This window comes from Rhopalosiphum maidis, chromosome 1, assembly GCF_003676215.2.
Source record: "Rhopalosiphum maidis isolate BTI-1 chromosome 1, ASM367621v3, whole genome shotgun sequence".
Classification (NCBI taxonomy): Eukaryota; Metazoa; Arthropoda; class Insecta; order Hemiptera; family Aphididae; genus Rhopalosiphum; species Rhopalosiphum maidis.
This window is the reverse complement of record NC_040877.1, coordinates 38,063,661-38,090,310: the sequence shown is the minus strand read 5'-3', so window position 1 is coordinate 38,090,310 and position 26,650 is coordinate 38,063,661. Positions and strand designations below refer to the sequence as shown.

General features: G+C 28.5%; 1 protein-coding gene across 1 annotated transcript; it reads left to right on the top strand.

Moving 5' to 3' along the window:
* The first annotated feature begins 18,721 nt into the window (after window positions 1-18,721).
* Window positions 18,722-25,412, top strand: LOC113548923 (myosin heavy chain 95F-like). Its single transcript, XM_026950026.1, is given in 24 exon segments — window positions 18,722-18,965; window positions 19,191-19,375; window positions 19,457-19,530; window positions 19,732-19,861; window positions 19,934-20,101; window positions 20,177-20,439; window positions 20,502-20,651; window positions 20,714-20,964; window positions 21,037-21,194; window positions 21,263-21,427; window positions 21,524-21,747; window positions 21,983-22,180; window positions 22,238-22,462; window positions 22,566-22,773; window positions 22,867-22,991; window positions 23,204-23,320; window positions 23,380-23,603; window positions 23,665-23,734; window positions 23,811-23,950; window positions 24,457-24,565; window positions 24,630-24,747; window positions 24,829-24,879; window positions 24,882-25,061; window positions 25,186-25,412. Coding segments are annotated over 24 exon segments (3,693 nt in total). The 5' UTR covers window positions 18,722-18,954; the 3' UTR covers window positions 25,335-25,412.
* The last annotated feature ends 1,238 nt before the right edge of the window (window positions 25,413-26,650 follow it).

Below are 26,650 nucleotides of genomic sequence, written 5' to 3'. Positions count from 1 at the left end.
TATGCGTGTACATTACACAAAATATTATATTATTGTATAACCATAGGTACAACGTACAGTATTAAAATGATACTTAATATATAACAATATTTTTGTTGTTTTGTTTTCGATTACCTAGTAAAATAATTGCACTCACATAGTCACATGTAGACACCTATCTGTCTTAATTAGTGTATTTAAATGTTATGACTCTCTAATAATATATTTGTTATCAGAGTTGGCCTTAGGTTAGGGTCAGCGGGACCCCTTGCCCCAGACCTTGCGCATTTGTATGACATTTTGGGCCTCGCCTAAAACAAATTGTAACAGATCTCGCTCCATCCTAAGTCCGACTCTGCCTACTATTAATTAAAAACTTTATTTATTATTGGATTAGTAGTAATAATTAAGTATACTAATTATTTATTTGAAATGTTATTGCTTATTATTATGCTACATTATTATTTAAATTAATCTACTGTTGTTTTTTTGTTTGAAAGTTTAATTTGAAGAAGCCGTCTATTGATGAATTTTCCGCTGGTTTTAGTTTTTATTTTATTTCTTCTATTAGTTTAATTTACAAATATATATTATAATAATATACTACTAAACCTTTTCTAATCTATATCAATGTCCAACGACCAGAACGACAGTGCAAAATTGTTATCGTATTAGGTATTAACTTGGTACTGACTACTGATTTAATATTAATCAAACATTTACAAGTTAAAACAAATAACAATATTTATATTTGATGCACTTACCTGCGTACGTAAACTGTTAAAATATAAAAAAATAAACCATAAAACAATGAAATATTACATAACTTAACTGATTTAAAAAAATATAGATTCCGAAAGTCTAAAGGTTACATATACCATAGTAAATAATTGTATTTAATATAATAACAAAATAATTAAGTACATTAAAAATTAAACTCACATCACATACCACTATATAGGTAGAATTAAATTTAATACCTATTCATTAATCTGATCAAATATTGTACTTAACTTACACCATTTATCCTTTTTTAACCGTAATTTATTTATTAAGATTGATTTATTATATACCTAATACTTAAGTCATTATAATATTAAATAAAACTTACAGTTACCTACTGTAATCCAGTTAAAAAAAAGGTCTAAATATCTGTCTTTTAAAATAATAATTTGCAAATTATGCATGAATTTGAGTAAAATCATTTATATATTAAATAATCATTTTAGATTAATTTTAATTTTTTATCATCTTAATTCTCATTTTTACTTTTGTCAGTTTGATGTAATGACTTTAATAATTGCACAAATTTATTTTATCATTATTAAACTATAAAGTGTATTATAGTTTATTATTATATATTTATATCAATGGAAATTCTATAATTGAAGGAAAATAAAAAAAAACTACACGCTCGTCAAAAAATTAAACTTTAATTAAGTTTTATAAAAAAATATAAAATATTGTATAATATTATATAATATTATTTATTGATCTAATTTATACATTTCATATAATAGTTAGAAAAACATTTCATATTTTATCCCACAATGTGAAAATCCTATGCCACCACCACTAATAATTTATATTTTATGCAAAGCATAAATGTTGTATTAGTATTTAAATAATGTTGTCAAAAATATAAAGATTACAATTTACAATAGCCAGTTTGAATTATCCTTCCTGGTGATCATTTTTAATGAGCAAACCGTTACACGATCATCTATCTACATTGTATCTACATTTAAATAGTTAAAACATTATAGTTCCTTAAATGTTAAAATTAACCTTATACATGATTCATGGAGCATTGACCTTATATTGAATCAATTTGACGATAAATTTAGTGTGTTTGTTTTTAAAACCGATAAGGCGTTATACAATTATATATACGTTGTTAAAACTACGGTTTGGTGCTATGGGTGTTGCCTACCTTATTTTGATAAGGTTATTACAAACATAATATTATGTTTTAGTTATTACTAATTAAGTCTTTGCTCATTATCTAGGTACCTATTTATTAATCGAATTAAAATAAATTTTGAATGTAACTTTAAATTTATTAATTTAATAATAAATATGAATTTTTTTTTAATTGAGTATCTACTAAAGTCTATAATACTCATACATTAATTAACTGATAGTTTTAAAAAAAGTAATTTGATTAGCCTTGTTCAATCAATAGTCAATAAGTAATTACGCCTTAAATATATAATCGAACATTAACCTTGAGGTGGTGAATTTAAAGTTTAAACTTTGAATCACCTAAAATGGTATAAGTGTATACCTAGATGAGAATATATAGTTTGTGAAGTAGAAAAAATGCCCATATAGACTCGTATAGACATAATCATAATATATAGACTCTATATTTTTATTTATCTAAATTAGGGTATTATAAAAATAATTGAGCACCATTGATATAGAGGGATTCACTAAGTGCTCACCCTCTCCTCACCCCTCGATTTTTCTTAAATAATACATTTATTCAAATTTTAATGTTTGGAATTTTCAAATAACCTTAAAGAGCAAATATAAATTTAAAAAAAAGACAAAATTCGTCAAAATCAAGATTTTATTTTGTAGATCGAAATTTGAAAATTGTTCAATTTTAATAGGACTTGAAATTATAATTCATGGTTTCATATAGGTTGTTTTTATAGAAGCCAAAAAAATACTAAAATACAAAATTACAAGTACTTATTCATATTTCTTTTAAAATAATTCAGAAAATTAATTATTATTTAGTAGATAGGTATACTAGGTATATAATGCGTATTATAACGTATTCATATTATACCATATGTTTGAATATAAATAAATGTTTTATTCTAAAATAGGTATACATTTTCTAAAATGTCACAATATCATACAGTAAGTTAGCTTGCTCTTCGATAAACTCCCCATACTCATTAAAGATCTATTGTTGAATCTAATTGAAGTGTATTTCGAATTGAAGTATAAAGTAGTATTAAAATGTTCTTACTTTGGTACCTATAATTATACTTCAATACTCCATATTTAAAATATTTTACACCATTAAAATTATATTCATTGAAAAATTATTATTTATGAATTAGTACCTATTATTATATTTATAAAACAAATATTTGTCCCGCGCTAGCTTCGTATAGAAATAATTGTGTTACTGCTGTTAACAAGAGCTGCAATAATAACGACAATATTATAATAAAGGAAAGTAACTATAGTAGTTTATAATTTATATGGTATATATAATCAACATAAATATGTATAAATAAGAAAGTTTGCCCATCATCATTAAACGAGGTTCAAACTATTCTTTTAACTGTTCAGGTATTTCTTTTAAGAATATTCTCTGAAATGTTAATCTAAATTGGTCGATTAGTTTCTATTAGCTACAAAAAATATTGGCTTATATATTATAGATACATTAGTATAATAATTGAATTCCAATTATCAATTATTATTTCTCACACCCCACCTAAAAAAGAATAAGAGTGTCCGGTAAAGTAAAAAAGTAACTTATTAATTACGTACCTACTTAAGTTAAAAACAAATTCAAAAAATAAACAACAAGTTAATTTATACTTAATTAAAACTAACTTAAAATTCTAACTAAATTTTAATTCTTAACTCATAAGTTAATGTCCAGCCTTGCCGCATGCTGCCACCGGACGACCGGATACGGAAGCGGTGACACACCTAAATAATATTAATAACATACGGACATCGTAACCCCCACCCTCCGATCCACCACCTATTTGGTAGCCGTGGTTCCTTCCTGTCATTTGCGTGGTGCGAGTCGGAGACACGGTCCGAGGCACACACTAATTCATAGGCGTAGAAGTGGTGTCAAATGCTATGGAAATAGGAAGCTACACATAGCATGATCAAACAATTTACCATACATTTTGTGTGAACTCTGCTCTTCACAGCCCCCTACATGACTTATTAAAATGTTGACTCTGAATGCTCTGATATTATATTCATAGAAATTAATCATTTTTCAAAACTATATGAAAAACACGATGACAAATCCTTAACAAACGCATATCATAAATGTATAGGTAGTCTTTTTAAAAAGGAAAAATAATTTTTATTATTATATATAATATTTATCAGTAATGAAAAATGAGCTTGTTTCGTAGATTGTACTCAAGTTTATTTTTTTGACTCATTATTTACAAATGGAACAATAAACCACAGTAGAAAAAATATATCCAACAAAACTTCATTATACCGTTTATTACATTGTTATAAATTATCACGTAAAAAGATAAAATAGGTATCATATAAAATACAATAATTAATGTATAGTAGAACGATTATTAACTTTTTTCGAATTTCATCGAGTATAAGAATTGACAGTAAATGCCCAATAATTTTTTAATGAGCGTTTGTAGATAGAATTTTAATTTGTCAAAATCGCAAAACTTTGCAAATTAATAAATTATTTTGTAGTTTAAAAGTCATAACTCATAATAAGTACCTACCTAAGATTTGAAAATGTAATGCAAGATTAATTTTAAATTTTTCTTGTAAGAATTATAAAAGTCCAATAGATATTTTTTATGAGGCGTTTTCATTTTGACGAAATTAAATATTCACGCGTAAAATAATGACCTTAAGCAATTTTTCATTTTGTGTTGTTATTCAAAAAATAGTATTTGTAGTGTAGTAGGTAGCTAGAAACTTATATCGGTTATCGGTATGATGTACATCAATATTTACTGTATATTCGATTACAAATTTACGACATTGTATATTTCTGTACAATATATATAAATATTTTATCTGTTATCGTATAGTACCTAATTTATAACAATGATAAATACATAATGATGTTATGGACACTAGTACTCTCAGATTTTACTGGTTTTAGTGACTAACGCCAACAACTATAGCAACTATACAGACCGTTTACTATCGCTGTAGGAGCTAATCAAGAACCCTAGCGATTTGGTACCGAACTTCCGAGTCATCAGACTGACGACCTGTGCTTAGACCAAGATCCCATACCTTACCAAGAATAGTCAATCTTCATCACTGTAGACCCGCTCACTCACTAGGTTTAGTGACTTATGGCCTACTATCTAACTATGCCGGTCTCACATCCATCACTTTGCAGCCGAAGTAGGTTTCTTAACCATGAGGGACACTATCTGCGAAGCAGCAAGCCAATTCGGCGTATAGTGGACATAGTGATGATCTTTACTTCTCCCGTGGTACTGACTGAGTTTGGAATTAATGTCAATCGATCAACCCGAGCCGAGACCATTCCCGCAGTATTCTAGTTTCCCAAGCCGACTGACAATATGGACGGTGATACAATTTTTCTGCTGTGATCCATTCGTCGATATTTAGCTTCATATACTATAGTCTGTAACAGGTATTTATTAACATGTATATTTATAAATTTAATTCTACAATTTGAAGCAGACAGCGCTAATATTGAGTTAAATGTTTTTAAATATTATTTAATAATTATAATATATTTAATAGTTTTTCGATTAAAATATTTTACAGTAATTGAATTTAAAGTGGAAACTGCTTATGTCTTTAACCAAATAGAAAAAATATTCTCAAATGTATAAACGAGTACCTATAGATAATAAAATAATATAGAGCATTGATATTTCTAGCGGGCTTTGGTCAATACTTAGGCAGGTGGCGGATGGACTAATCCCTCTTAGTCCATCCCCTCCAAAGATACGACTATTATGCTCACCGTACCGTCACGTTATAGCTAGCCAACCTGCCCGTCTGCCACCGGTTCCATCCGTGTCCGTCCTCTGTCGACCGTATTACACATTTACTCTAGACACTCTATCTAGTACTAAAACAACTCGTTCCGCGTGTCGTATGTGGACGCGAGTGTATACGCGCTATTGTTTTCAGTTGACGGTTATGTGTGATTGATGTGTTATAAATATTACAGTATTAAAATTTATTGCCTGTGAGCCGGTACTGTCCTCGCCGGTTGTTAGTTGACGATCAATCGGCGATCGTTGATACCTAATGTAATAATTCTAATAGTGCATAGTTGTGATCATTACTATTGTCATTACAATAAGCAACATTAATTAGTGTTAATACTCCATGTTCTTCGAGTTCCATTTTTACCTGTTGCCATAATATTCTACCGTCGACGCTTCATCAGACATCTTAACCAGGTTAATATATAATAATTTATTTTATTCAATCAACTTAAAAATTCTACCCAACCTAACCTACGGTTTAGGATCTTTCATAGCACATAGCGATGAGTCGTTAGTTAAATATTTCAGATAGGTAGTTCATCTCAGCACAAGAAAAATGTGTATATTATTTATCAATATCATTAATCATTATAAATACTGTGATCAGTCAAACCTTCAAATCGACAAAAAATGCAATCATTCCAATAAACCACACTCTGCTTATAATAATAGGTGCACCTCCCTATATCTCCTATCATACTTTACACTCAGATTTGCATGTAATACCTTTTCAAAAATACTATTCACCCTTTAAAAACTTTACGATCCCACTCCCACTTAACGATTCATCTAAACCTCATTAAAAGAAAACTTAATATAAATAATATAATGAAAAATCTACCTTATATCATAGGTTCAACTAACAATTAGTACCAATCTACTAGACAAGATTTTCAATAAATATAATAATAATAAAACTATTTTGAGCTTTTATACTTACAGGTACACCACCTTTGATAACATATTTATTACACAATATATTTACAATATTTATATTTATATAAGTACGTTTTAAAAAAATCAGGTATATTAATTTCAGTAATGTTGATTGGATTGTTATTGGTAACACTTTGACATTAAATGTCCACATAAATTTTTTATAATATTCATTATTATTCTACCCACCTTAACTCTACAACAACGAACATTCTGAAAAACACAAAAAAACAAATTATAAAGAAAAAATAAATAAAATGAATTAAAAATTAAAAACACAAGAATGTGAAAATGTATTCACTATTAAGTATAGCCATGCAACTATGTAAAAATGTATAAACAAACATAATTTGACACCGATGTAGTACTTCTGCTTAAATATTTTTAAACAGTTAGTAGTACCAGATATTTAGTAGTTATTTTTACATAAATATAAATAATGAAAAATAATTTTTAAAAAAACCAAGAAAATTTCTCTGCTGTATAGCAGGTTTCTTCAGGTGAACTTCATCATAGAGTAGGTCACTACGGTCCATTACGGACGTACTAATTTTAATTCATACGAAATACAATTTTACGTGGAGACTATCTTCAGCCTGTATTTCTATGGATATTTTTTGTAGTATGTAATATTAGTATATTATTTTTTTTATTAGTCGTATGGTATGTTAAAATAATTAATGTCAAAAACATCTAATATATTGTATAAGAACAATTATTATATTATTTATAATTGTTTGTAACTTGTAAATGAATAGTCAATACCGATATACCATAGAGTAATGTGAATATGTTCGTGATTTAAAACAAAAATATTAACCGTAGATACTCGAACACATTACAATTGCTTAAATGATAATTATATATACTATGATATTTTCAAAATATTTAGACTGATTTTAAATTATATTTCATAGACATATGAAAATTTTGAATTTCTTTTAGTTTTTTTATAAATGTTTATAAACATTTTTATGCTTGGTAATAAAGATTGTATTACAAGATTAATTATAAATTGCGCATATAGAGATTTAAAAATATAAATGCGCAATTTTTTAAGCATTTTAAATTAAAATACTAATTAACTTCGTCGAATTCACGAATGTTTACGAACTATTTTGTAGGCAAGTAGATGGTTAAAAATGTATACAATTTTTAATTTTATCAGTTAAGAATTGAAACTTAATAATACAAGGTTTCTAATATTTTGTTCTTATAGAAACCTTAAAAACTTTAAAATATTCCAAATGCTCAATTTCCTTTACACATGAGCATTTCAAATTTAAATTTCGATGAGACATATTTTTAATATATTTTTTAATTGTGGTGCCGATCGAACTTCTAACGCCGAATTGGCTTGTCTGCTGTGTCTTCATGCAGTCAATAACTAACAAGTAAAAAAAATTACAACTAAAATATTCCAAGAAAATTCGACCATTCAATATTTTTTCACACTCCACATTTAAATCACCCAGCAATACCATGCTAACGATGATATTTTAATCACAGCCATAATAAAGCGTTGCAACATACAATGAGGCCAATTGTTCGGTCACATTTATTGTATTTTATTATATATTTTTACGGTCGTGTTTCGCTACACATTTAACGGTTGTTTCGATGTAGATTGGATTCTGCAGACATTTTGTATCCTATACATAGTACGAGTAAATGAGTAGATTTCAGATAGGTAGGTACATCTCGACTAGCGTGAGTATTCAGTCGTGCACAACCATAATGACTGCAGACATTTTGATTATTAAATATATAGACTGCCGACTGTCGTGGTAATATTGTGGTAAGGTTGGATCGATCCCACATAAAATAACGGTTATGAATTATAGTTAAATAATTTATTCGTTGACATCATAACGTCACGACAACAACCGTTCACGTTAATTTATTTATTTTTTTTTTACCAAATCGTCGCAATCAAATGGCTCGTTAGTATTGTTCTGCAGCGGCAGTCTGCTTGCGTGCATTCCCGCGTTCGTAAAATAAAATAATATAAAACCTTAAACCACTATCGAATTGCATGAAACCGTGGTCGGTAGTAGGTATACCCGTTTTCTAGAATCTAATTTTTATTCATTTTGCTGGTAAACCAAGTGCTTTTACACGGTTCAAATAATTACCTTCGTTTTCTATATTAGGTGAAAATTAAGAAAGTTCTCGGTCGTGACACTATAATTGCGTCGATATATATATATACGATAATAACGATAAATACTATATACTTAAATAACCAGTTAACATGTATATAATATTGTATTATACTGCAGTAATACGCGAGTTGTAGTTAGTAAGTACGGACTACGTACATAATAGCCAGTAGGCAGTAAGTACCCACTTATGTATATACCGAATACAGTAGTAGCCAGTAGGTACCTAGTTTAGACAGTTGCAGTAGTAATGGATAAATTAAAATGATGTACATATGCTATAAACGTACATAGCACACTAGTACACACCTAGTTTCTTTTTTGAAAACATGACATGTGATATACTGTGATATATACGACAGACTTCCTGCGAGATTTATATCGAATTTATGATATATTACACTTATTACACTATAGTGTTGTTCCTTCGTCGACGCACTCTTACGCGCTAATAATTTCCGTCTGGTGTTATATATATAAATACAAGGCTTACGTTCGTAAGCGTTTTCTACAATGGAGTTTTTCGAAAATATGAATACATTATACATTACAATATATAATATATAACACTCATATAATACGTTAAAGAGTAGTGCGTTCAATATACAAGACTTCAATCTGCTTATTTTTAGTGTAATAATACATATGTTTTACCTTTTCGTTTTTGTTTTTTTTTTTCCGTTAACTCAACAGACCAAAACCATCATAATAATAACATCGGTATTATATTAGGTAGATATATTATAAAATAGCACTAACACCTGCATTTTATTGTAACCGGCTCGCAACTGTTTAAACACATATTATCGCATTAAATATCGCTGCAGTATAATATTATATTCTAACGTCATAATTTACAACAGGCACCATATATTATGCAATACTGACGAGTAACGAATGGTTTACCGACACAAGCTTTTTATTTGTGAAAACGTTTTATGTACCTACTTACGACAATTTGGACTAATAAGAAAAATATTTATGTAGGTACTATCCATACGAGAGAAAACAACTGCATTGCATAAAAGTAATATAATATTATTTGCATTATTTCACGCAGAATAATAAATAATAGTATAATGTTATACTATTTATTATTTACAAGTTTATAATATAAACAATCATATTGCATCGCGGCCGTCGTGCATTCTGGTTTCTGTGAGAAAACCCTATTTTTCGAAGTACCGGTACGTTTGCAATATGTCATTGTTACAATAATCCGTTAGATCTGCCACTGACTCAGCTGTTTATTCTACTTTTACAGTTTATACAATATATCCAGGTGCATAGTCTGTATTCCCATAGTAGATAGGCGGGTGTTATGAAAAATAATAGCCCTAATATAGTAATATAGGTAATTTAAAAAATAAATATGTTTATCAATACAAATATATTTATTTTCAAATACTAATTTGTATAAAATAATTGTTATAAAGAGGGATTTGTTACTACACTTACAACATCCCCCCTCCCTGAGCTATACTACTGAAGATACACATGACTTATAGACTATAGTATAATATATCGAAAAATTAGTAGTTAAAGCAATAACAATTTTATTTCAAATAACTTAATGGATAACCTATTTTCATTATTTTTTCACATTAAATGATTAACTGAAGTGAACAATATTTCTTTAATTTTCATAATAGAGGTTGTATAAAAGTATATGGCCAACGATCGTTGACTTCTAGTGTATATTCGAGTAGTATGAATCGATACGCTTCACTAAGAATTGATGGTTGGTCATCAATCTCTATATTTTATATTTTTTTCACGGTTGAAGTGTCTTGCATTATACTATAACCAGTGGCGTAATGGAAAATTTCTTCTGATGTGGGCATAAAATATTTCTTACGGTTTTTAATTTTTTTAATACTTGATAAATTTGTATTTAATTTAGGTATACAACAGTTTACAAACAAAGCTAATAGAGGTGAGAGTTTAATCCACATATCCTACCCATAGTAAAGAACTAATCAAACCTAACCTTGACTATTACAGTATTACAGTGAAAATATTTAAGTTCTTTTGTCGTATTATACTCATAATATAAAACAAACGCATGGTAGATATATTTTATCTGTATTTTTACTGTTCTCAATAAACTATGGATAATAATCCAATTATTTTGAAAACAACTGTCGTTGTTTTTTAGAATCATGACAAAAATCGAAAAATAACTTTCATAGACCGTAAAGTGAATACCATTTTATTCGCAGAATGCTTACATTATTATACTACAATCAATACTATAATCGTATTACAAGTTACTTTGTTACAATACAAAACTGAAACTACTCGTAAATTTTAAATATTATTCATTTTACGCAATAATTATAGTTAATAATATAATAAATACTATAGTTCTATCATTACATTTTTGAATTTAATATCAGTTGTATTATACGTTAGTGCCTACTTAGTTATAATGTATAAGTAAGTAATATGAAAGAAAATGTGTATTAAAAATATAATAAATACGATATTCCGATGTAATAATAAATACACTAATACATTTATTTCATGAATTAAGTACTCGTGCAAATGTTTAATATTCAAATTAGTACATTAAACAATATATAGCTATTAAAAATTATTTTCGATTCATTTCGTTAATATTGATACGGCTCTTTGAAATTTCAAATATTTAGATACTATGGCCTACGTACATAATCTATAGCAAATAAATATTTATGAAAAATAAACTCTAAAAACAGTAAAAACGATTGTGATAAATATTTAATTATAATTGCAGTAACACATTTTTATCTAAAGTGTATCAATTAAAATAGTTATGATCTAAAATAATTTATGTATCTATTGTACCTACTATAATAAAAACCTCCGAGTATTTTAATATCGATTCAACAATTACTTCCTGGAAATGCTTTATGCACTAACTTCAAAGCCGATCGAATAACTCGTCTTCGAAGAATGTCACGCGATTACTATAAATACACAACAAACTGTGAAACACAGAAGTCATATTGTTTGTACCGTTTTAAATTTTTAAAGTATTAAATTTGTTATTAAACAACAATTGTCACATTTAATTTGTTTATAGAATTATATTACGCTACGTCACTACTATGTAAAAATTATAAATATTTAGTAAGTAGGTATAGAACTCCAGACAGCTCATAATTTCATATTTTATCTATGTACAGCAGTGATCCATTTAATGTGCCCACTTAACACATACACATTTACATTTTACTCGACATATTTTTGTGATTTTTTAAGTAATGATTTTGCTTTTAATGTAGGTAGATACTATAAATTATATAATTATAATACTTTACTGCAGAATTGTAAGATGATAATTTTTTTTATGATAATACTTGTTAGTTGTTTGACCCGTTTAACTTTTATCTGATTTTAAAATAAAAATATTTTCTAATCTTTTTTAAATTTAATATACCCATTTAATTTTTATTTCTACTTAAGAAAAAAGGTTATTAAAAGCGTTTTTCGGTAACATTAAATAGGTGAATAGGTCATTGAACTTTTTTTGGAATAACTACAATAACTTAACCTAACCATCACTACCCATTATTTACTAATCGTTGGTAGTTGTCATCTATACCAAAGAATACTATAGTGTTCTATGCCTATATTCCATATGATTATTTTATTATCACTCGTGCATATATAAAGTCTGTAATATTATATTATATTTATGTGGTTTCTCCTAATAGTTATAATTGACTTAGAGGACACCGAACCGATATGGCACGTTGTCGGAAACAACGTAAACAAACGTCTTATAAACATAAAACAAATCTAAGTTTAGAAAACATACCCAATTTTATGTTGTTAACTTAAATATTAGAGTTAATATATTTAAAGTTATGAAATAAAAATACTGTTTAAGTTATCTTAAAATTAAAAAGCAGATAAAAATATGAGCTTTTATCGATATTTAAAATTTAAATATTAGTGAACTATTAGCATTTTAAAATCGTATTATTAGTTTATATTTCACTTAAAAACAATAACATTAATACAAGCCTATGAAATGCAAAGGATAATTTTCTTACTTATTTCGATTTTCACTCCAATATTCAATAACTAACAACTAAACATTGATTCTACTGAATGATAACTTGGTATGCTGTACATTTACAAGACGGAAACAATTGACTCGACTTAAATTTAATCACGTAAACTGTAATCGATCAATATAAAATTTAAAGTACCTAATTCGATTTTAAAGTGCATTATTATAACCAGGGTCATATTCAGAGCAGGGCAAGAGGGCAGGGCATAAGTTACTACAGTAAAGTCTCGCTCTATTTTTATTGTATAAAAATTATTTATTTAAAGGCTTTTGAAGCACAAAATTTGAAACATTGACAATTAATTTTGCATGGAATATCTTAATACGTATGGTAATATTCTCGTAAAATAGGTAGCCAGGTAGGTATGTATTTATAGCATAACTGTACGTCTGTACCTATATGAAATACACGGGACTTGTCAAATACATATATTCCCATTTTGGAGGGGGCGCTAATGCAGTGGTTTGCCAGGGGAGCCACCAAACCTCAATAAAGTCCTGATTGTAACGTACTCTGAAGTATTACCTAAAACTTCCTTTGTAAGATATTTTATGTATGAATAGATTATCAATACGATCTTGTTATCCTAAGAAGACAATTCGTGTTCTTATTTCATAATATATAGTAACTTTTACTATGAAAACGGTAATCGCCTTTAGAACGCGTACTACACATTATTATAAAAATTATAAATATACTTTATGTAACGGTATAGAGTGTTGACAATACTTAACACAATATATATTATGAACGTATTTGTACCTATCAAAAGATGGAATTGTAAAACCGTGAAGGACAAAATATTACATCACGTACTTTGTATAAATTCTATGAGTTTGAGTTTTTTACCGTTAACCTAACAGTGGAGGATAAACTATGATACAGTAATATTTAAAATAAAAAAAAATGTTGAGAATAAATCGACAATAAATGATAATTTATTATGATTTATTACGAGCGATTGAGATTAGGATTTTAACGAACTTCGATATTCTCGCTTAAAAAACGATTTCTCGTAAGTCTTTTAGCTTTTTAATTATAATTCAAAATATATTAATTACATACACATATCATTTTAAAACCAATAGATACCTATATTCGATTTAGAATCTAAAATGTGATAAGCCACTATTTCACACAATAAAAACTTATGATTTTTATAATGGATATATAACAATATAGTTAATTAACTGGTAACTACCTTGTTCAAATTTCAAACTTTTTAGTATGAAATTAAATATATGTTATTATTCAAAAGAGTGAAAAGTAAAAAATTATTATAACGACAAATAATTGTAAAAATGCAGTTATGTTATAAGTTAATTACCTATGTAAAATGACTTAAGATTAATATAATAATATTTCCAAATGCGTTAAAATTTTTCGATAAAATTAAAATTTACTTTTTAATAACGAATCGCTTTATAATCTGTTTGCCTATGAATAATAATACATTTATTATGTTCATTCGCGACTGCGTCACCGCATACTGCATAAACACCTCCATAGTACTCGTACTTCAGTACCTAGTCTTCACGTGAGAACATAACTCGTGATATTGTTATATTATTTTTATTATTATTATTATTATTATTAAGTATTATACCTATTGCTGGAACACACGGTTTTTATTTATCAGTTATCATGGTACTATACGTGCAAGTCGCCATCATGTCACGCGACAATACATTCAGTAATGGTGACAAACTGACAACTGTAACGAAATGCAGTAACGCGTTTATGCAGTACGATACAGTACAATATGTACTTATTTTATTATATTATACATATACATAACTATATAAGAACCAATTACATACTATCACGTCAAATATTACTTTATAAATAAATAGGTACCTATAATAATATAGTAAGTATAATAAAACGCGTGTGTATATGCAACACCGCTAAAACCAAATTAACCAGTGGTATATTTTATACGATATTATGCAGAGTGGGGAAAAAACGATAGTCAAAAATAAGTACCATCTTGATTATATAGGTTTCCCACACATTTCGATTCTACGCGTGATGCTTTCGAGCACTCAGTCAGCCAGAAAAATTAGTTTAAAATACATAAAGTACTGCTTCTTGGCTTCTTCTTCGGGAAATAATTGTATGGTAGAATTAAAGCTATTTAGTATTTAGTCACAATACTTTCGAAATTCCGTCAAACGATACAATTCCTGTATAATATATTAATATGACGTGTTATTGTGTATTATTTCTACTGCACGTCATCTGTACTTGTACCGAGTGGCGAATAAAATAATAAAGTCATACCTAACTGTAGTGTGTAAAGTAATAAGTCATACGAGAGACAAAGAGTAGATATGCTCTTTCGTAATTTTTTCATTAACATAATAAATAGAAATCTATTGAACGTTTTACTTTCCTAATAACAAATGTTTAACACTTTAACCATTGAAGTAAAACAAAAATTTCCTTCACACTAGGTAATCACACCACTCGGAATTTAAAATAACAATACTCTTTCGTGAACTCATACAAAAAAACAGGCCTAAGTATACTTAAATTCACAATAGATTATTGTCAATAGACATAAGACATAGCCACATAGGTAGTTAATAGTGTTAATGCGTCTAATCGTTAATCAGTTTTTTACCTATAGTATAATCGCATTGTGTATAGTGAATGTAATGTTTTTATTTCTCGTAGTCTTAAACTACTATTTTAGCTATTCTATTAAAATTTGTAGATATTTGCATACAAACTTGACTGTATTATGTGTGTTACAATACTATAATGTTTTATTAAAAAATGTCTATTTATAAATTATATACACGCAGTCACGCAGAGGCGTTATTTCGATAAAAAAAAAAACTCTTATGAATGTGCGATGAGCAAATTATAGCATGTATTATACCATTAAGTAATTTAAATACATTATTATGATTTATAAATTAATGGTTATCTTAACTTAAAGTTGATATTTATGTGTTTTATATGTAAAAATAATTAAATATTTAAATAATTTTATATTTTTACTATTTTTACCTATTTTATTTATGCGTAGATACGTTATTTTGGGAACCAATGTGTGTTCGGACTTAATCGGAATATGTACCTACTTATATTTAGGACGCAATAAGGCTACCTGAATTCGGAACGCAATCGGGCATCACCGTCATTCACTGATCTATTTGCAAACGTACGAAAAGTTTAATTAGGCAAATATAATATATACTATATATTATATTATATACAATGTCATCGAGTATAATTATGTATTTTATTATAATACACTATACGTAGATAATGCCATCACAATGGTAACTGTGCGATTAACGATTAACTCAATAGTAATAGAGATTAAAGACACATGATAATAATACCTACCTTTATGAGAATAGAACGTTCTACATCTACACAACTACACAAGTGTGAAATTTATACATTATTAATCGAAGTCGCGTGGTCGTTGCTATTATCGCTCACTTACAAGAATAAAATAAAATATCCTATACTTTAATTCATATAATTGTTATATACATACAGCCATACAGGTGCAATAGTGTACACTGTGTTTACTGTTCACCTATACATCGGCATCTGCATATTTATAAACTATAGTCTTTTGTGAATTTATTGTTATTTATTATTTTCGTACGTATAGCGTTGATTAAAGTTTACATAACATATCTAATAATAACGCACATGTTATGTAACATCAAATATGCACTGAAGTGACGGCTAGGAGAAATAATTTTTGAAATAATCTATTTCATCTTCATACTCTACACCATATGCGTAAATTGGGGGGGGGGCTTAGGGGACTCAGCCCCTACATTTTTTTTAAAGTTTTTCAAGAAATTAGGGTTATTTATTAGCGAAAATTATAAAATGTAAAACTTAATTTCTAATCAGGATATCTGATATGTATGTGTTATGTGAACATTTAAGCTTCACGTATGAATTTTGTATTGTAAATTTTTAATAAAATTAAAATAATTAAGCTATACGTTAATATTTTATAACGACAACGATAAACAGTTATGTATTATATGCCGTTAAATTAAATAATTTTGAAGTTTTTATATACATTTATATGTATGTGGTGCGGGAGGCGAAACCCTCCACGGGCCTGTTCTATGTTTATAATTTTAGACCCCCCCCCGCCTTCTAACATGGCAAATTTACGCCTATGCTGCAGCAGACACCAATAAATGTATTTAATTAAACGTATCTACTGGCCACTGGCGTTTACTATCATTAACGAAAAATGAAAATCGTGCTGACCAGTGACTAGTGAGCACCCCTGCAGCTCACAGAATTCTACAGCTAGCACAGCGAACCCCATTATTGTACGCACATCGCACATGACACACATAACAATGTGTACTGTCTTGAACAATTCATTTTCCTTAAAGTTCCTTATCGTTCAATCGTTCAACAAGATTCCAAGTTTCCTAACCTTATATTGTTCCCGTTTATAAAACTAATTATGGGATAAAATCCAACTAATTTATTGAATATTGGCAACGAGACCTAGTTACAGAAACTGCTAATAGTAATATTAATAAATTATACCCAGCAAAGAGCTTAAAAACGTTTATCGTTTGCAAATATATTATATTGAACGATTTGAGCGATTAGGTAGTGCAAGTAGTAGGTACCTACTCTTGAGATATGTTATACAGCAAACTGACTTTCTTGATTTTTTTTTATATAGGTAGATAATCAAAAATCTATAAACTTCTGAAATTATACGTAGCTTAGACATATTTTAATTGTTTTTCCGGAAAAAAAATTTTTAGAACGGAACGTTAGGTTAGGTGAATGATTGACCTCTATATCATTATATTTCTTGTAATGTAATAACTTAGCACCTGACTGGTTTTTGAATACGGTAACAGTATACCTTCACTATATAACAGTCTAATTGTATAACTTTTGAAACTAAAAACTAATTTCGAATCCTTTAAAGTGTTTAGGAGCGTTAGTGTCAGACATCGATTAACAGTGAGTTATGTGTACAAATCCGTTCATTTTTCACTATGTGGCTATTATTTTTCTTTTTTTTAGTAAATTACTACATACAATACCCACGTAATAAATTTAATTAAATTTTAATTTAAAAAAAGCTTTAATTTGAACTTGAAATAATGACATTATGCCAATGCATAAAACCTAAACGGAAGTAAATTCTATGTAATAGGTAATAAAGTATTGGGAACATTACATTGAATTACCTAGGTATAGTACCTATTACTGTTAGTTATTATTACATAACCAATTTTAATATTTTCTTATAACAACAGGTGTGAACTGTAGGTACTTGGCTTGGCCTACAGTACATTACATCATTAAAAATCAAATAATGTCTAATGGAACGCGAGTCGATATACCTCGGGACACGGGGAGACCATGCCCGTATTGTTATGTAGGAACGTATGTACACATCTTAAATCGGGTCCCGCGAGAATCGCCAAGAAACCCCTTTTACCGGTTGGCATTCAATTCTTTGTCATCTATGACCTATTGGATTTATGACAGTATATGTGGCGCGGAACAAAGAGCGGTAACACTATAATGCGTATCACTCGAGTACTTGACACACGGACGACATTATACAGTGTCATTTGCGTAGATGCGAGCCACGTGTCCCCACGATATATCAACGTCTGTAGCGACATTTCCACAGCTACAACGTTGTCAATGGTGGTGGTATCATCGCGGAACCAATGACGCCTATGGCCGTAATCACGACGTGACCGTGGTTATGCGATGAGTGCAGTAGTAAACTCGTCCGGCGCGGCAGCAGTAGTACTACTATCAATTGCCCGCCTCCCTCCCCCCTCCCCCCCATCGCCATCACCGGCGACCTTATTGTCGTGCGAAACACTGGCGAAATGTTACGTTGAAGTGTTGAACTTTCGTAGGCGGCCGTCGTACGGACCATATTATATTGCGATGGCCTTGGTCCGCCGCGGCCCCCGTCGTCACGGAACCGTTCGGTGCGTTTGTCGCTCTTCAGTTTCCGCCGACACACATGCCGCCATAAAAGGCCGGACACAATAAGTCCCACACCCCGAGAAACGAACGTCCGCAATGGCCAAAAGGTAAAATGCTGCGATTGATCGCCGAAAGTCTTCGAAGCGTCGGTTTTCTAAATTTTACTAATCCTCGATTACCAGCCAGCACTCGTCGCCCGCTAAATTGTTTATGCGTGCCATAATAAAATAATAATATTTGTCATTAACCATTCTAATATGGCTAGTCTAGGGGTGTTCGATTACCTTTTAATTGACTTTCCACTAGTAAAAACATCTGTGTTCTTTTTTCAGGATGGAACAAGTGGTCTGGGTGCCAGACCCCAAAGAGGGCTTTGTACTGGCCACGATCATAGATCTAGGAATGGACGAGGTCACCGTACAACCTGTAGGAACATCAAAAGCTCATTTTACACTACCTCTAGACCGCGTGTATACAGCCGATCCCCATTTTGACAATAAGGATGTCGATGATAATTGTAAGCATAATATTATATTGTACTACAAATCCAAGACAAACCTAACGAATGTGGTAACCGAGTTGTATTCTTGATTTACAGGTTCTCTGATGCATTTGAACGAAGCCACTTTATTAAATAATGTCAAAATAAGATACTCAAAAGATAAGATTTATGTAAGTGATTAAAAATATTTTTTTTTCATTGTAGGTACCTATTTAATTTAAACTAAAAACATTAAATTATATTATACCTTGCCTAGTACTTGTCTTTAGGAGATGAATGATTAAGTTTGAGTTACTGCAATAATTATTTATAAATAATCTCTAACAGCTTTTCGTTTTATGAAAAATTGTTAATAAGTATGAATTTTTCAGACCTATGTTGCTAACATATTGATATCTGTCAATCCATATATAGAAATAAAAAATCTTTATTCAGCTGATGTTATGCAAAAGTATAAAGGAAAATCTCTTGGCGTTTTACCACCACATATATTTGCAATTGGTACCTATTATCTTTAATAAATTTTAAAAAAAAACTTCAAGTATAAAAACCCATTATCTGATTGATATCTAGCTGATAAATCATTCCGGGATATGAAAGTGCTTAAACAATCACAATCTGTTATTGTGTCTGGTGAGTCAGGTGCTGGAAAAACAGAATCTACAAAGCATCTGTTACGATACCTATGCTATCAGTGGGGATCTTCTAATGGTCCAGCAGCTGATCAAAACATTTTAGATGGTAACTACTTTAATTTTATTGTTCAATACTTAAAAAAAAAGTGTATTATACTCATGTATGTATAATTTTTTTTAGCAAATCCTGTCTTGGAAGCTTTTGGGAACGCTAAGACAACACGTAACAATAATTCATCAAGGTTTGGAAAATTTATGGAAGTTCATTTTGATAATTCATGTTCTGTTGTTGGAGGATATATCAGTCATTATCTTCTAGAAAAATCTAGAGTCTGTATTCAAAGTTCAGAAGAACGTAATTACCATGTATTTTATTTGTTATGTGCTGGAGCCCCACTTGATTTACGTGGTAAATTATCGCTTGACAATCCTGATGCTTTTAATGTAAGTTAACTTTAAGAAAATATAAATAGCCTATAGAAATTCAATATCATATATTTTTATAGTATTTGAAGAAAGGCTGCACTCAATATTTTACTAATAACCAAACTAGTAAAATGTTAGAAAATGATCAAAAGAGTAAACTTCAAAATAAACAAGGGGGTCTTAAAGATCCAATGTTAGATGATGTCAAAGGATTTTCTACTATGGATGAAGTTAGTTACTTCTTTAATCTATATTTTAAAATTGTATAATTATGTTTTTTCATTAATTGTAGGCTTTGAGTAGACTTGGACTATCAAACAAAGAAAGATGTGACATTTACACAATTGTAGCAGCTGTTTTACACTTAGGAAATATAGAATTTGAAGAGAACACTGAAAGCACTAAAGGTGGTTGTAAAGTGACAGAACAAACTGAATGTAGTTTGTCTGTAGTTGCCAAATTGCTATCTGTTGACGTTGATGAGCTTCGACAAGCACTTATCACTAAAGTGATGATGACTAATCGAGGTGGACTCAAGGGACTGTAATTATGTATGAGAAAATATTAAAAATTTTATCAACTATATTTACTAATTATATCAATTTCAAATAATAGGGTACCATTAAAGCAATATGAAGCAAATAATGCTAGAGATGCTCTTGCTAAAGCCATTTATGGAAAACTATTTGATAATATTGTTCATAGGATAAATTCAAGTATACCATCTAAGGCATCTAATTATTACATAGGAGTATTAGATATTGCTGGATTTGGTAAGAAATTAATCTTACTATTATATTAGAACTACAAAAATATTTTTATGATTATTATTTCCTTTTAGAATATTTCACTGTTAATAGTTTTGAACAATTTTGCATAAACTACTGTAATGAAAAACTTCAACAATTTTTCAATGAACGCATACTTAAAGAAGAACAAATGCTTTATGAACGTGAAGGTTTAGCTGTTAGAAAAATTGAATTTGTTGACAATCAAGATTGTATAGGTAAAAAATATGAACTAGTAAAAATAAGACATAATTAATTGTAAAATATGGTGTCATATCAATTATTAAATTTGTTTAATTATGGTACATTTTCAGATTTAATTGAATCAAAAAATGGAGGTATATTCAATTTATTGGATGAAGAATCAAAGCTACCAAAACAAAGTTCAGAACATTTTACTACTGAAGTGCACAAACGTTGGCAAGGGCATTTCAGACTTGCATTAGCTAGGGCTTCAAGACTCAAAGCTCATCGAGAAATACGAGATGATGAAGGTTTTATGGTTAGACATTTTGCTGGAGCAGTGTGTTACCAAACTGTAAGAACCAATATATAATTCTTTTAGTATTAGATTTATTATTATTTAAGTTCAAAATTAATTTAAGCATTTTGTTTAATATTTATGGACTGTACTAAATATGTATTACAATTAATATTTAAATTGTCTTCTTATGTACAAAAACTATTGCTTTTCTTATTTTATTACAATTGAAATATAGTTTCATAAAATTGTATTTCATTATTTAAGGTTTATTAAATTTGTTGTATTACAGAGTCAATTCATTGATAAAAATAATGATGCTCTTCATGCCAATTTGGAAGGTCTAGTTCAAGAAAGTAACAATCCATTCTTACAAAGTTTATTTGCTACAAGCACATTGTGTGCAAACAAAGGAAAGTTGAATTTTATAAGTGTTGGATCAAAATTTAAAAGTCAATTGGCTGAGCTTATGGAAAAATTAAGGAGCACTGTAAGTTCAGTTATTCTGGAATAAATCAATGTGTCATCTGTTTTAATTATTTTATAGGGTACAAACTTTGTTCGTTGTATTAAACCGAATGACAAAATGGTGGATCACTTGATAGATGGTGGATCAATTCTGTCACAATTGCAATGTTCTGGCATGACAAGTGTATTAGAGCTTATGCAACAAGGTTTTCCATCACGTGCTCCATTTCAACAACTTTATGATATGTACAAGCAAAGACTGCCTCCAAAGCTTGCACGCCTTGATCCAAGAATATTTTCTAAAGTAATTAATGAGTATGAAAGATATACTTCCCTATAGATATGAACATATTATTATTGCATTTATAATTAATATAATATTTTTATGTTTATTTTATTTATATTAGGCATTGTTCAGAGCAGTTGGAGTTAATGAAGGCGATTTCAAGTTTGGTGTATCAAAAGTATTTTTTCGACCAGGAAAATTTGCTGAATTTGATGCAATTATGCATTCAGATCCAGAAAATTTAAAACAAATGATTGAAAAGGTGCAGAAGTATCTGACTACTTTACATTGGAAACAATCTCAATGGTGTGCTTTATCTGTTATTAAATGTAAGACATTATATCAATTTAAATATTTATTTACTGAGTTTAAATATTTTTTAAGTGATATACCAATATTTATACACATTGATTTTATTATAGTAAAAAACAAAATATTGTATCGACAAGCAAATCTTATAATAATTCAAAAAAATGTGAGAATGCATTTATCAAAAATTAAACACAGGCCTAGATATATGGGAATAAAAAAAATAAATAGTCTTAAAGTGAGTTAATCAATTATTTAATTAATTGTGTTATGGATTGTAGTACAAATATTTTATTTAATAAAGTAATTTTAAGTTACTATTTTTTTTTTAAGCTTTTAAAGGAGTTTTAGATGCTTAAAAATGTATTAAATTAATAGATGTATCTTTAGCATTGTATACTATGTATTATTTAACAATTATTAATTATTATTGTTATTATTTTTTTTCAGACCATATTAAATGAAATGGAAACATTAGCTGGGCAAATTAAAAAAGACAATGCTCTTTATGTATCTGATGCTCAACGTTTGCGAATTGAATTTGATTTAGCTATTAAAAAGATTAGAGTAATAAACTAAACATTATATAATTGTCATTATTTTAAATTCATGATTAATAATTTTAGAATAATGAAAATATCAAAGCAGCTGAAATAAACAATATTTATAATAGTTTGGTTAAAGAAGCCAATTCACAAATGGAGAGTTTAAGACAAAAAGCAAATGCCGAAAAAAGTGCTGAAGCTGAAAAACAACGTTTAGCCAAATTACAAAAAGAAATGGAAATAGTTAAGGCTATTAAGAATAAAGAAGAACATGCTAAATTAGAAGATGAACAAATTAAAAAACAGTGAGTAAAACAATAATTTTGTCATTTAAATTTAAATATTATGGCTGATTTTTGTTTATAGAAAAATAGAAATAGAACTTCGACGTAAAGCAGAAGAAGAGATACATAAAAATGATATATTCTTAAGTAAAGTAAGTTTTGTTCAAAAGTATATTACTAGTTGTATATTTATGTGTTATTTATGTTTTAATTAAATTTCAAATTTAGGAAGAGATTGATAAAGCTGCATTAGCCGAAGCTAAGTTTAGAGAGCAAATGGAACAAGAGCGACGTGATCATGAACTCGCGTTACGATTAGCACAAGAAACAAATAGTTTTGTTGAAGATATCTCTAATACCTACTCAAAGTAAGTATAATATGACCTAAAAATTTTAAAATAAGCGCTATAATATGCCACAAAAACATGAAAAATAGCAAAAATAAAAATGTATTCTGTTCATAATTAAATAATAAATAATAAATATTAATTACTAAAATTACTTGAATTAAGCATGGTGACCATTCAAAATTATGTGGAAATAGGAATAAAATAAAATAAATTATTATTTATTAATTAAATAATATATTAAATTATTTTACCTGAGTTACACTGTATGATTAAATGTTTTGCCAAGTTTTCAAATTTTAAAATACAAAATAAAATGTTATATTATGCAAATTAACAAAATATAGCATTATAAAATTTATATTTTAATATAAATATATTAATATTATTTTCATATTTGGAGTCCCTGGTGCATAAAATAAATGTATAGCTCATTCTGCAGCAAATGTTATAAAATCCGAGCCCTGATAATAAATAATGATATTATAAATATAATAAACAAAAATATATATATTTTTATCAAATAGGAGATCTACAAATTTAGAACAACCGTCAAGTAAATATGATTTGTCAAAGTGGAAGTATTCAGAACTTAGAGACACTATCAACACTTCTTGTGATATTGAACTACTAGAGGTAAATTTAAATTCAATATGCTTAATTATATTTACGATTAGCAACAATAAAATTTCTGCAATAGGCTTGTAGAGTAGAATTTCATCGTCGCCTCAAGGTATACCACGCTTGGAAAGCCAAGAACAAAAAACGTACTTACATGGATGACAATGAAAGAGTACCTCGTTCCATAATGGATACTGGTAAATGCCATAAATTATAATTAGTTTTTTTTATTTATTAGTTATTTATGTAAATGTATTACATTATAATTTTTTTTGTAGCCAATCAGTCCAAGGGAATCAAACATTATCAAAACGCAAAGGTACAGCCAATAATCCTACAAGTAGTCAGCGTTATTTCCGCATTCCATTTGTGCGCTCAAGTACACCTACTAGACTACCTGGATCAGGAGGAGATCAGCATCGTGGATGGTGGTATGCACACTTTGATGGACAATACGTTGCTAGACAAATGGAACTACATCCTGATAAACCAGCAATTTTACTTATTGCAGGTGAGACTAATAGTATCGATTATATTTATTTAACGGGTACTTAATCATTAGGAACTTGTTTGTTACATTTAAAAATAAAAATGACTTATATAGGTAATTAAGTAAAAATACATTGTCATTCTAGGGAAAGATGATATGCAGATGTGTGAACTAAGTTTGGATGAAACAGGATTAACTCGTAAGAGGGGTGCTGAAATATTAGAAAATGATTTCAATAAAGAATGGGAAAAACATGGTGGTAAAACGTATACTAGGAATAATGTTAATAATTAAGTATATGTAGTTTATATACAAAACAGCTGTCAAGATTATTGTATCAAATAAATGTTTTAACTATAGATATAAAATTAATCCAAAATGTCATATTCCTTTCAATTTTGATCTTTTTTGTATTATTTTATGTTTTGTTCCTATAATTGGGTGAATGGTTTTTATCAAATTGTGATAAATGTGATAAATAAATTACAGTATTCAATTATTGTTTTAAACATTTTTTTTTAAATAATTTTCTTGTTGTTTCACTGTTGCACCTATGTCAAATCCCAAGTTTGAAAAATAATGTTTTGGTTTTTATTTATTTAAAAATTAAATATTAATGTTCACTTTTGATATTGTTATTTGTTAACAAATTGTCTAATCATTTAAAAAAATATTAAATGTTTAATGTTTTAACAGTTTCTTATTGAACACTAAAATCAATGTACCTATCTATTGTAAAACTCGTTACAAACTATTAATTAATATAAATCTGTGATAATAAGTTGGGAATTTGAAACAAATATATAAAATTGTTATTTCAATATTTTATTATTAACATAATCATAATTATTAATTTATAAAATAATATTCCATTTATAAACAGTTTATGAGAAAATGTAATAAATAAACAAATTATAATGTATTTTGTTTTTATAATAATCATTTTCATTGGTACTTGTTTTAAAACCGATAACATTTTTATCGGCAACATGCCGAAGTGTATGTTGAACAGTATTAAAACTATATAAATATTTATTTGTATTTTGAATTCATTTTTTTGTTTATCAAAATTAGCGACGATCTGTATTTTATACTATAACAGTGACGTGCTCACAAGGGGGATCAGGGTGTCATATCCCCCCTTTTGAATTTTTTTGTAATGTTATATTATCTACATGTTTTTCGACATCAGTAGTGCAGGACAAGTATGCAGCCATGCATGTATCGATTTGCATCGGTTGAGGGCCGATAGCTAGATTTTTCATATTTATATTTTTTTTATTAAGAAAATAAAAACCGGGCATGCGATGATACAAACTTTTACACCGAATGATAACTGATTAGTTATAGAAAAACTGTTAACTCACAAATACGGTAGGTAATCGACTTTATCACATTTTTAGTGACCAATTTCTAAACACCCGATCACCATTCCCTATCGATTTTCCGGTGAACGATTTTAACTCAACCACCTCGAAGGCGGCTTCTATACACCGGAATCGAGTTTCACCAGCCCCTAACAGAAAAATAAATACTGTAGTATCACAACGAGTTCTATAAAAAAAAAAAACATATGATCTATCAAATTATTATAATATTTATCATCCGTG